The 13,331-nt window shown below is 37.7% G+C and overlaps 1 protein-coding gene and 1 non-coding gene across 2 annotated transcripts; one reads left to right on the plus strand and one right to left on the minus strand.

Moving 5' to 3' along the window:
• Positions 1-483: 483 nt before the first annotated feature.
• On the plus strand, positions 484-590 carry LOC130466465 (small nucleolar RNA R71). Its single transcript, XR_008926690.1, has one exon. It is a non-coding gene; the product is annotated as a small nucleolar RNA R71 (small nucleolar RNA).
• A 10,914-nt stretch (positions 591-11,504) lies between these two features.
• On the minus strand, positions 11,505-12,344 carry LOC110804390 (uncharacterized). Its single transcript, XM_022009987.2, has one exon. The coding sequence runs from the start codon at positions 12,141-12,143 to the stop codon at positions 11,919-11,921; it is 225 nt and encodes a 74-aa protein (XP_021865679.1). The 5' UTR covers positions 12,144-12,344; the 3' UTR covers positions 11,505-11,918.
• Between the last annotated feature and the right edge of the window lie 987 nt (positions 12,345-13,331).

The following is a 13,331-nucleotide window of genomic DNA, read 5'->3' on the forward strand; positions in this document are numbered from 1 at the left end:
TTGCTTCTGTAGGAAAGCAGAGGGTTATTTTTGTAGCCCTCATTGTAAGAGTTGGAGAATGGGTTGTTTTGTTTGTAGGATTGAAAAGCATTACATTGTTCAATAGAGCTTCTACATTCCTGTGCATAATGACCAGACATTCCACAACTTTCACAAATAGTAGTAGGTTGGGCACTCATAGCAGCTACACTAACAGGTTGGGCAGATTGAGCATTGGCCGCTTGCATATTATCGAATTTATAATGTAAAGCAGTCAATTGGGCAGTTAATTGTTCAATAGAATTTAAATCATGCTTACCACCCCTCTTAGATAGACCTCTAGGATTTCCATACTGGGCATTGTGAATGGCTATCTCCTCAATCACCTCCATAGCTCTAGGCACCTCAAGTTGCATGAACCTCCCACTGGCAGCTGAATCCAACAAACATCTAGACTCATTGCCCAGACCATTATAAAACTGCTGAATCAAGAACCAATCTTCCAAACCATGGTGCGGGCATTCTCTTTGCAAATCCTTGAATCTCTCCCAAACCTCGAACAAACTCTCATCCGCTTGTTGTGAGATACCTAATATCTGACCCCTCAGACGAGCCGTTTTCTCAGGTGGAAAATATTTAACATAAAAAGCAAGAGCCAAGGATTCCCAATTATTGATTTTCAAAGCCGCCCGATTCAACCCATTAATCCACAGTTTAGCTTTCCCACTCAAAGAGAACGGGAAAAGTATCTCCATAGTCTGCTCCGGAGTCAATCCCTTTTGCTTGATGGTGGAGCAATATTGGATAAAGGACTGAATGTGAAGATTCGGATCTTCACCTGGTTCCCCACCGTACTGGCGTCTCTCGATCATGTTAATCAATGCGGGCTCAATCTTGAAGGTCTCAGCTGCAATAGAAGGCATGATCGCCTTTGGTAGTACGGACAGACTTGGCTTAGAATAGTCCGTAAGCCTTGGGGTAGGTGGCGGTATCAGATTTTCGTCACCCATCTCTATCTCTGAAACTGAATCTGTATCTGAAGGAAAAAGATCGCCAATATTATGATCAGAATCAGAGTAATTCCCACACTGTGCAATGAAAGTTCTTCGTCTACGAAAGGTTCTTTCGGGCTCAGGATCGAATGGAGTCAGATTACTAGTACCTACGGTCCTTGGCATAGACAAAGACTACAAAACAATGTGAGATCCGGTCTCAAGGAACGCGAGTTCCTTGAGTAGTAACAAACAATAGTCTAGGATAATCAATCAACAACAGAAAATAAAACCGTTTCCCCGGCAACGGCGCCAAAATTTGACAGGCTAAATCGCACTCCTATCAAAGATAAACCTAACGTTCACCAACTAAAAATATAGCAAGGGAAGCAGGGATCGTATCCACAGGGAAACAATGTTCTTTCTACTATTAAATTATTAATCTAGACTACTGGTAACAAGAATATGGATTGATTTGTATAATATAACTAGGACGATAATAAAATAGGAAGAAATCAGATATTAAAAGGTCTAGGGCATAGGTTCACCGATGAACAACATTCCAAGACGACAACAATCGATAACAATCAATATAACAGTTAATTAGACCAGCATGCTCTCTCGAATCGATACTAATCATAGACTTAGAATTAACGGGCTCTCGCTACGTATTAATCCCAATTCTACCTATTGAAACAAGCCTAAACATCAAATTGCATCTCTCGAATCTTAATTTGATATTGCGAAACTAATACAATCAAACCTGCGCAAATCTAATTGCAAAGTAAATAAGGGCAATCAATAGGAATTAACAGCTAAACCAACAATCAACAACAATTAATCATCCTTTCACATTCGTTCATGGATTCCCAAAACCCTAGAAAATCAACTACTCACACATATTAACAATAAGCAAAGCAACTGGCATGATTGAAAACATAATTAAAGCTTAAACAAAGAATTGAAATAAGGAATAATACCTAATTGAAGGACAATGGCAAATGAAAGCTTCGATTTTTCTTTGATTGAAAATAAACTAAGTGTTTGAATTGATGTAGAGAGAAAAATAAAACTTAGAAAAATAAACTAAGGGTTTTGTGCTGGAAAAATAAGATGTTCGTCAAAAATAAAACAAGTTTGCTTATATAGTTTTTGCCAAAATAAGGCTTAAAAACGGAATTAAAAACGCGAAAAACTGCTGGAGGTTGGCGTCGCCCGATCGGGCGACGCTTCGCCCGATCGGGCTAATCACTCGATAGTCGGCCCGATCGGGCCAAAATCCGCCCGATCGGGCGGGTTGCGAAATCTCCACAAGACCTCCAGATTGACCGCCCGATCCGGATCGGGCGAGCTGCGCCCGATCGGGCGCGCGTTGATGAACTTGGCTTGCTTATACTTCCGCCCGATGGTTGCATTTCGCCCTCAGCTTCCAGGGCGATTTGCAATCTTCAATGTATCTCGCCCGTGTCACCAAGTCTAACTCCCAGGGCTCAACCATAAGCATCTCAGGCTCCCGAAAGTCGACGATGGAGGTCCCGAACTTCTCGGACTCATATAGTGGCCTTGATCAACAATGAAACGGGTCTAAAACGACCAATTTCTCATAATCAAACCTGAAACTCAAGGCACACTCAATAACACACATTAGTACTAGAAACGGCTCCTAAGAGCACGTTTGATACATAAAAGTACTAAGGGACGGGGGCAAAAATTCTATATAAAACGCATATATCATCGACCACGCACTCCACTGCTAGCACACGAACCTTTGGAGCCCCACGGAAAAAATATAGTCCTTCCTGTCGATCACCTACGCCAATCACCATCCTCGTCGAGCGGTCCTGAAGAACACACATTTTGTTAGTAAATTGAGCAGCACAATGTAATTCGTCACTTAATTGAGTTACAGAAATTAAATTGCAGTTCAATTTAGGCACAAATAGAACATTATCAAGCACGAAACCATCCTCCAAGACCACCGAACCATATTGGTTTGAATTTGCAGGTTGACCGTCCGGCAACACAACCTGTTGATTTCTTGATGTCTTGATATTTCTCAGGATTGAAATATCACCCGTCACATGACGTGATGCCCCACTGTCAACAATCCATCGTAAATCAAGATTACCTTGCAACTTGTTTGAAGGTCGTGACAAGATGTCAACTATTTGCTGGACTTGCTCCTTCGTCACCCCAACAAGCTCATGATTGGTTGTCGTCACTGCACCCTGCGATCCGTCTCCACTCGTCACAGTGGTTGTCGCCCCTCCTGTGGCATTGCTCGCGGCATTGGCACGAGCGACACCACTGGTCGACGACGCTGCCCCACGAGCTACTCTGCCTCCTCTAATCGACGTCTTGCCTCCTCGACCAGGCCCTCGTCCACCTCGTTTCTTCTCATCCCACCATTCAGGAAATCCAATCAGCTGATAACAAGTTTCTTCCTCATGACCCTCACGATTGCAATGACCACAAAATCTGCCACTGACATCTCCCGACCTCGACCGAGCCTTAGTCTCGACCTTGAACGCCATGACACTCTCCGGACCTCTCGCAGCCTTGGCGCGCATGGTCTCGGTATTCATAACCGTCTGGTACGCCTCGTCGAGTCCTGGCAACGGCGATCGTGCTAACAGTTGTGCACGAATGGCTTCATAGTGATCATCCAGGCCAATTAGGAAATAGTGCAGACGATCTTCATCGTGAATGTCCCCCACCTGCTTCGCTATATTACACGTACAACCCGCACATACACACCTGGGAACTCGTGCATACTGTACGTACTCCTTCCATACCTTCGACAAGCGGCCATAGTACTCCATGACGCCCTCAGACGTGCCCTGCTTGCAACCACTCAGAGCCATCTTAATATGGCAGACCCTGGTGCCCGACACGACGCAGTACCGCGTCCTCAAATGACTCCACAACTCGTGAGCAATATCAAAGTCCTCCAGATTCGAACGCAAACTCTCGTCAATGGTGTTTGTGATCCAAGACACCACCATCGAATTGACCGCAATCCAATGTTTCATCTTCGTCTCGTCCATAATGGGTTCCTTCACAGAACCGTCAAGAAATCCAAATTTGAATTTTGAAATCATCGAGCGACGAACGGCTTTGGCCCATTCATCGTAGTTCGATGCTCCTCTTAGTTTCACAGGGGTGATAACAATACCGGGGCCGTCGCCTGACCCGAGATAGTAGTCTAGGTCGACGGCGGCGGCGATGACCTTTGGTGGTGCCTCCTCATCGGAACTCATGGTGATACTTAAGGAATTGTTAACTCCTGATCTCAATACTCAACAAGCGAAGAAAGTCGCTGTTCTCAATACTCGGCTACACTCTCTCAAATTTCTTGCGGAAAAAAAATCTAGGGTTTTTAACCTAGGCTCAAATTGCTCAAATTGCGGAAAAAAAATCTAGGGTTTTTTTTCTCTTGATGAGAACGCCCTTCTTTTCGAACTCACCAATTATCTCAATATAACGGGAACGCCTTCCGGCTTCTCTTGAGCAAAATCATGCTCAATCCGTCATTGGTTTTTCGGAGCAAAATCAAGCTCTCAAATCTTCATTGGTTTTTCGAAGCAAAACCAAACTCAGATCCACACTCAAATCAGATCAGCGAAAGTCTTCATGCACTAACCCATACTCTAAAATATCAAAAAAAATAATTAACATCAATGTTGATGTGAATTATTAATTCACGTACCAACCCCACAATACTCCTACTTTCTTCAACCATATTCACAGCGGAACTCTTCGAATCCCGCCGGTGGGTTGTATTTTCTAACCCACCGGCAGGGAATGATTTTTGTAAAAGGTCCTTAGGATCTCCCTAAGCTCTTGATACCATGTCAAATATTGTGTAATCTCGTATCATTCTCATTAATAACACACGTATATATAGTACAACTCAGTTACCTAAACCCTAGGTACACATTAGGTAACTTACCATAGTTAGGACTCTACAGAATATTCACAGAATAATATCTAATATCTTAACATATCTTAACATTCATCCTGGTTTCCCTGTTGCCTTCTGTGTTGCGTTGCTGTTTGTGCTGTTGCTGTAGTCTGGTTGTGCTTTGTTTTGTGTTGTTGTGAGTCTTGATCTTTATATGCTTTGGTTGTTGGTGAGGGTTCTCTGCTAGCTGTAGTTATGCCCTGCTGTCCTTGGTAGGCTGTTGGACTATCTGGTGCAGGCTGCTTTGCTGGTCTGGTTAGGTTGGCAGGTGCTGGTCAGGTACAGGGGTATGCTGCGGTTCAGGTCTGGTGCCTTTGGTTACTGGTGGTCTGTTCCAGCTCCTCGTTCTGGGTGCAGCGTTCGTTTTGCTGTTGCTGTTGCTGTTGGTTTGTTGTTGTTCTTTGTTGTTTTGTTTTTGGGTTGTTGTTTCAAGGTTGCGGTTTGTGCACCTTCATTGTGGGAGTTGTTTCGTTGTTTGGTTATTACTTGTTTTATTTCATCTTGGTAATAAAATTTCTATTTTACCAAAACAATATATATATATATATATATATATATATATATATATATATATATTTTATTTTAATCGAAGTTGTAAATGACTTACGGAGTACTTATTTTCTCTTTTTGGGCTTTAATAAACAAAGTTGTAAATGAGTTACTTATTTTATGGTTATCGACTTCTTATTTGGGCCATTTAACTTAATTAATTAGTAGGCATTGGGCCTGTTATTATTAATTCACCACTAACTCAGTAACTCCTACGGAGTATTAATTTATTTTTTTGGTTCTACTATGAGAAGTTTTCACCGCCTTTCGCGAGTGGTTTAATTTTTATGGGAGTTTGTATGAGTATTTCGATGGCAACATCCCTTCCAATTGAGATTTTTTTCATATCCAACTATCCAAGGCTCGAACTCGAGACCTTAATTAAGGACCAAGTGACCCTTAATTACTCATGCCAACCTCAGTTGGTTCAGTTAACTCCTATTAATGTTACTCATTTTTCACTTCAGATTTTAGAATAGAGATTGGTCTTTGTCCTAATTCTATTGGCTCCAAGTGAAATAATATTCTCTTTGAGAATCATGCTTATAATTTATAAACCACAAAGGCTGTTTTTTCTTTTTTTTTGTCCACATGAATCATTATTTTAGCTTAGCTAATTGTATGGTTTATTAATGCGCGCACACACCTAGCACTCGCTTACAGTTTTTGCAAGTAAAAAAACCCGGAGGAAGTATATTGTTAACACTAATTAAGACACTATTTTTCGGCTTTTTCACTAACTTTATGATTAATAAGTTCAGATAAACTCATACATAAGAATTATCGACGTATAATTACTAAAATAAGTTTTAATAAGTTTTGATAAGGTTAGATAAGTTCAAATGAGTTCATATAAGTGAAAAACATGTGAATATATATAGAACGCACCCAAAAATACAAATTATCAGTTCAAACGTTTAGTTAAGTAGCACAAAGCACTCGTGGAAGGAAGTGTGAGGTTTTAGCCTTTTAGGCTAGCTTTATTCTATTCGAATGATTTTGTCGAAACTTATTTTGTTTAGAAGAAGTCGAAATAAGTTGGATATAACACACTCTTAACTAATTTATTAAAGTGCCCAACATTTGAAAATTCTCTTAACAGTGGATAACAAATGACAACTACTATATGCGTCTACTCCCTCCGTTTTTTAGAAGTCACGTGTTGACCGGCACAAGTATTAATGAAACATACTTACTCCATCTCTTTTTATTCTTTACGCTTGGTATTTTTCTTGTGCTTTAACGACTAAATAATATGCATTGAGATTCTTCTATTTTTGTATTTAAACAAGGAAAATTACGTTTAGTTATAATGTTTTCACTTTTATCAAAATTCTGATATTGTGAAAATGAAAAAAATTTAATATCCCAATGAAAAAGTGTGAGAGATTAAATGACCCATTGAATTTAATTGATTAAAATAATCATTTGACTCAAATTTTGATAGAACACTAAAGTATTTATATGATAATATAAAAAGAAATTAAAGAACATTTTGGGACACCCAAAAAGAAAAACGTAAAGAACAAAAGGAGACGGAGGAAATAGTTGATTTTGATTATAATAATGATTCAAGTGGGGTGCAAGTGGATAGTTGACAATAAAGAATATAAAAAAAAACAAGTGCTTGTAAAAGTTAACAAAAATAAAATTATTTACGATTTAGGTGGACTCATAAAAAGTTAAAAATAATAAACAATTAAAGAGTAATAGTATGTATAAAAGTTATCAAAGATAAAATTGTGACTCCTAAAAATATGCGGGAGAGTATGAAGTAAGTGGAGATTTTTTCTAAGTGAAAGAAAGGCTTTGAATGGTCAAATGCAAAAAGTAACCTTGTACTAATGTACACTAAATTCCAACTATTGATATATGGTGCACAATTGACTAGCTAAGAAAACAATATAATCTTGTTTTATTATTTTTGTCGAAAATTCTACTCCGTATATGTACAAAATCCACAAACAAAATTACAATAATACAAACTTTTATATAAGGCGATCTTACAAAAAAAACTACATTTGTGTCATATAAGTTAAGCAATGAAATCAATTAGTTAAGTACTGGAACTAATTAGTTCAGCACTATAACTAACTAGTTAAACAATAGAACTAGTTAGTTAAGCACTAAAACTAATTTGTTAAGCAATTGGCTCAATTAGTTAAGCAATTGACTCAATTAGTTAAGCAATTAAAGTGGTTTTTCCGGTAATACGGTCTTACACAAAAATTATCGTTACAATAAACACAACCATAATTGAGATATGTAAAACCTCTCTTAACATAAAATCTTCATGCACTCACCATTGTATCAAAAGAAAAAAGAAAAAAGAAAAGTACACATAGTTTTCTAACTATTAGACGGACTAGAGTCTAAGATCGAGTGGGGAGATGACATGGTTTATCGGCTATGTACAATAGGTAGGTGGGCAAGGTCAGGGCATACGTGTAACATACTAACATGTACCACTACCACACCCACAAAAAACATGAAAAATAACTAACACAGTTAAAATCATCACCACCAATTGCCTGTTGGTTCAGTGGTGATTGAGGCTGAACTTGGTAGGAAGGACTCATGTTCGATCCCCATCAACAACAATTGGGAGGGAACGGAAACCTATAAACTCAGAACTCGCTCTAAAGGTGAACCGGGTGGTACAACTAAAATCATCACCACTATGTAATAGTCACTCAAAATTGAGTAATTAAGAGACAACCACCTCTTTATTGGAGTTAATTGTGTTGTTATTATCATGAAAAACAGAATTATCAGGCAAAAGATTACCCTCAGAATCGTACTCAATCTTGCCAGAAAAATCAAATGGTTTACATTTCTCCCCCTTAATAATGGTTTTCTTCCAAACTGCATCCTCCCTTTGAAAACCATAATCATTAACAACAACATAATCATCATGATTATTATTATTATTATTATTTATCTGATTGAAACCACCATAGTAATCATTCTTTTCATCATCATCTCCATGTTGAACTTGTTTTCGCCACGAAACAATCTTCAACAAAGCCTTACTGCTTATACTATTAGCCTTTGACAAGCTTTCAAGCAAGTTTTTCCTACTAATACTAAGCTTTTTCCTAGAGAAAGCCTCCTCTTTTTCCTCCTTATTGTGAGATGCACATAAAAAGGTTACAAGAGAAAATATGCAAACGATTATCATAACCGCGAAAACTATGTATGTAGTGGGAATTATGTGGATTGGAAGGGTTGGAAGAGGCCTTGCCATGGTTGGGAAATTATATTTTTTGATGAAGATGGTATAATTTTATTATTTTGGAAGATTTTTTAGAAATGTGGTAGTTGTTATTTGAGTTTATATAAGGTGAAAGAAGAGAAATAAGAGGCATAGAATTGGACTAAGAGTGGCGTGAGTATAGGGGGGGGGGGGGGGGGGGGGGGGGTTTATACTTTATACTGGTTGTTGTTTGACTGACTGAGTTTTAGTCTACGAACTCACGCTTCTTACTTTATATTTCTAGACCATACACTTAAATTACTGAAGGTGTTCCTATAATTTTCCTTATTTACTACTCCATAACAATTATATCTCACGGGCTTTCAGCAACCAAGGCCTTCTAGAAGGAGAAGCAATTATTTCTTACTTATGTTTTAAGTAACCTTTATGTAATAGCTACTAAGGCCCAATGTAGCTTTGGTAAACTTTTGGTAATGTTATAATTATATTTTTATTAATGCAAAATTCAGTAGTCATATATATATACAAAGTCATTGGTTGTCTTTATAGATTTTGTACTTGTCGCCTCTATATAAACAGTACTCGTACTTTTGAAGCTACATTTGTAATTTGTAATGCCATTGTAACTAGAATAACTAAAACGCAATTGCGCAGGAGAATAGCTAGAAAGTTTTAATGGGGGGCCGAAATGTGTTCCACGAAATGTATTTTCAAATCCCTTCGAGAATAAAAAAACATATCTCCTTCTCAAAATATACTCTTTATCTTGTTTTTTACCTTTACAATAAGTTGTTAAAGTTGGCCAAGCAAAGAATTGAGTAGAACATTTTTTTTTTAAAAGTATAACAACAATAAATGACAGAAGAAATTGTCCAGAAGGAGACATTTACCATTTCAGCAACATACTCCGTATTTCGTATGTTTTGTGTTAATTACTGCAATATTTACTAATTGTCCCTTGGTTTTGTGGTGATTGGGGCTGAACTTGGTAGGAGGGAGGACCCATGTTCGATCCCCGCAATAACAATTGAGAGGGGACCGGAACCTATCCACCCGAAACTCGCCCCGAATTCGGATTAGCCCTAAGGGTGAACCAGATGCTAACACAAAAAAAAATACTGCAATATTTAGTAATTATTCACAGTTGGGGGTATGGCCTATCCCAAGTCCCAACCCCCCGGCTATGCCCATGCTAATATGGTAACACTTTCACCATTTGTACGTAAATTTAAAATATTAATTTTGGACATAATGAAGGAAGAACTATAATTGAGTACTCCGTACTAATACAAATCATATATCCTCACTAAAATCACAAGCGCTCAATAAAATTAACACTTTGACAAATAAACAACCATTACATAATTGTTTGTTATTTAAACAGGCTCAACAATCCGTTAAAATTAAAACGCTCCCTTGAATAAAAGTAGCATAAGTCATTGTCGAGATTGGCGTGGTTTACTCGTCACACGACCCTAGTTGACTTAAGGGTAGACCTCAAAGAGATTACCAAAGGGTGTCGTTTTGTTTGGTACCTATCAAGTGTGTTGTGGACTTGTGGTACCTCATCTTGTTAGTTGCTCATCTTATTACCCATAAATATTTTTATTGGTTGATAATTTGATATGTGATATAATTTACGCAAGTAGATAGATGCCTTTCGTTGAGGGTGTATGAGCAACGAAATAGCCTTAGTAACTTGGTTGTGCCGTGAGCACGACGATACAACCGATTGTATGACTTCATCTTGGATTTGAAACCGTTAATAACAATAATAATAAATGCTGTCAAAAATAAAAAATAATAATAATCAGGATTGCTTAAAGGAGATTATATAATTGTATAATTGGGCTTGTTAAACTATTTGTCTATTACTCTATTTTTACAATGGATTCTGACTAGACCTGTCAAACGGGTCGGTCGGGTCGGGTTGTAAAAAATTATTTTTGGGTTCGGGTTAGATCGGGTCGGTCTCTTTCGGGTTCTGGTTTACAAATGCTTGTTCAAGACCCAGAACTTTCGGGTTCGGGTCGACCCAACGGGTTGAGAGATTTTAAAACGCACATTATATTTTCATTAATTTAGGTGATAAATATACAAAATATTGGCATAAATTAACAAATTTTCCTACACAAGTTTATATTAAGTCAAATTCAACCATAAAATGACGTATAATCCAAATTAAAATCATATTACACACAATAATAGTAAAAACAACGTGTTTATTATGCTTAAATTTTCTTATAATCTCATTTATTACTATAAATACAACGATTTTCAATCGTCGGATCCAAAACGGGTTCGGTCGGGTTTTGACCCATTACTTTTCGGGTTACTCGGGTTCGGATAAAATCGGGTTACGGGCTCAGGACCCAGTATTTTCGGGCCGGTTTCTGGTCGGTTTTCTGGTCGGGTCGATTTTTGACAGGTCTAATTTTAACCCAATTTTGGATCTAGGGCAGTAGGGCATACAACAGTATGACAGCACTATTAGGCTGAAGTGATCAATTTTGTTTGGCACTTCTTATTGGCTCAAAGCCTCAAACTATTGAGTTATTGACCAACTCAAGATTTAGCCTCCAAGGACAAAACTTTATTTGCCAATTAAGACTAGCATATTCAAGCTTTGCAAAAGTTGCACGATTTCATCCTATCACAAATTGATAAAAGCGGAGTAAGCCGAGTCATCCATCAAATTTACAAGTTTCTTTTTGGCAAAGTCAAATTTACAAGTTGATTAACCTTGTAATAACCCGATACAAAAATGTAACATACGGAGTATTATTTAGAACTATTCAAAAGGAAAAACGAAACGTCTACGTACAACTCGTCTTGTTGTGTTGTATTTCATTGTCACTTTTCACTACATTCACACGCTTTTAGAGTCAAACATTCATAGGTGTAACACGATTAGGAGTAATCCAAATAAAAATATCCAACAAAGGATAAGCACACTTAGAAACTTGCTACTTTTTTTTTCCAACGACAAGTTCAAGCTGTACAACAAACAAGAAATACATTTACTAATTAAATCAACAAACGGCCAACTAACTAGCTTAGTTGGTTAAGAACATAGAATCTTAATTGGGCCCAAATACTCGAAAGTTGGGATCATATCCAATCTACGCCATTTGTCATTTGTCATTTGTCATTTGCCATTTGCTATTTACCCTTTGAGAATGGAGACACTCTCCAATTCCCACAAGGCCACAACAAATTAAATGGGAATAGCATTGGCAACTTTAGGATAAACAGTAGTAAGAGGATGACCCATGATCCTACGACCTTTGGAGTGATTACATATGTAGACCACCGCCCCCACCGGCCATTCCACAATCGCCGTCACTACAAACGCCAAGAAACCCAGTGTAGGACCCACAAACTTGCACCGGCAAGGGTTGTCTCTGGTCCCACATTGTACACATAACGGCGCCCCTGTCATTCTTTTACGATCGGAACTTTAATCTTTTTCCCTTTTTTTCTTTCTCTCAAGCAAATGATCGAACACTTGGTGTGCGTATCTTGCAATAGAAGGTATAAGATTTTTGTATAGAAAGAGAATTTATCAGAGTGATTTTCTGAAAATTATGAGATTATTAGTTAATCGAAATTTGATTTATAGGTTGAGAATCTTGAGATATTCCCTCAAAAAACATAATTATAAAGTAGGATGAGATATCATTTTGGATATTTTCAAAGACGTGGTGCCAGGTGTCTTATGACTGTTGCTTTAAATTGTTAACGTGTCACTTTCTCCTTGGTTGAATAATATTATTTGAGAGAATAAATCAGACGGCGTATTTGCACTAAGTTGGTCATTTTAATAAAGTTTCTTTAAACTGGCCGACATACTTCCACAGATAAAAGAAAAGATAAAAGGAAAAGGAGTGGTCGACGTGGTCCACTATCGACATAAGGTATATTGGTAATGTTGAAGCTGCCAAACGGCCCAACTTAAAATGATGGGCTCAGCCCCAACATTTTAACACTGTTGAAATGTATGATGTACGGAGTAATCGGTAAGAGTAAAAGTAGACAATCTTGGACCCGAATCAGAACCGAACTACCCGAGTTCTTCTTCTACCTAATCACATTTTAAAATAATACGTATTTATTCCGTCCTTTTTTTATTGCCCCATAAAAAAAAATCACTTTATTAAAAACTAGGTGTAAATAATGCACATGGGTTAGCAAAGTAGTCCTATAAAGAGGTAGATATAGAAAATAAGTAGAAAACTTACCATTTAGGACCCGTTTGGATTAGTGTAATGGCTAAGGGGGTAATGATTAGCCTGCAACAGTTACTTGAGTATTAATCTTGGGAGAAATATTTACTGGGCATAGAAATCCCATGGATTTGGTAAGAGGGTAATAAATTATGGGCTTAAAAAAAACCGGGTTTGGTATGGGTAAAACAGTTGTTGTGAAGAACAATATTCCTTTATGACATAATATATTCCTGTCATAATATTCCTGTGTAACCAGCTGGAAAAATAAATCAATATTCATGTGCATAACATTATATTAACCAAACACAATAGTAAAAATAAAACTACATTACCAAATAAAGTACTCAAATGTCAAACAAGTCCAAGATGGCACGATCTCAAAGTCAAATTAATTACAAACC

The sequence above is a fragment of the Spinacia oleracea genome, chromosome 1 (genome assembly GCF_020520425.1).
Source record: "Spinacia oleracea cultivar Varoflay chromosome 1, BTI_SOV_V1, whole genome shotgun sequence".
NCBI classification, from domain to species: domain Eukaryota; kingdom Viridiplantae; phylum Streptophyta; class Magnoliopsida; order Caryophyllales; family Amaranthaceae; genus Spinacia; species Spinacia oleracea.

What these genes read in the sequence shown, in the direction of transcription:
- LOC110804390 (XM_022009987.2), bottom strand. Translation starts at nt 12,143, where the DNA reads ATGACAGGGGCGCCGTTATGTGTACAATGTGGGACCAGAGACAACCCT.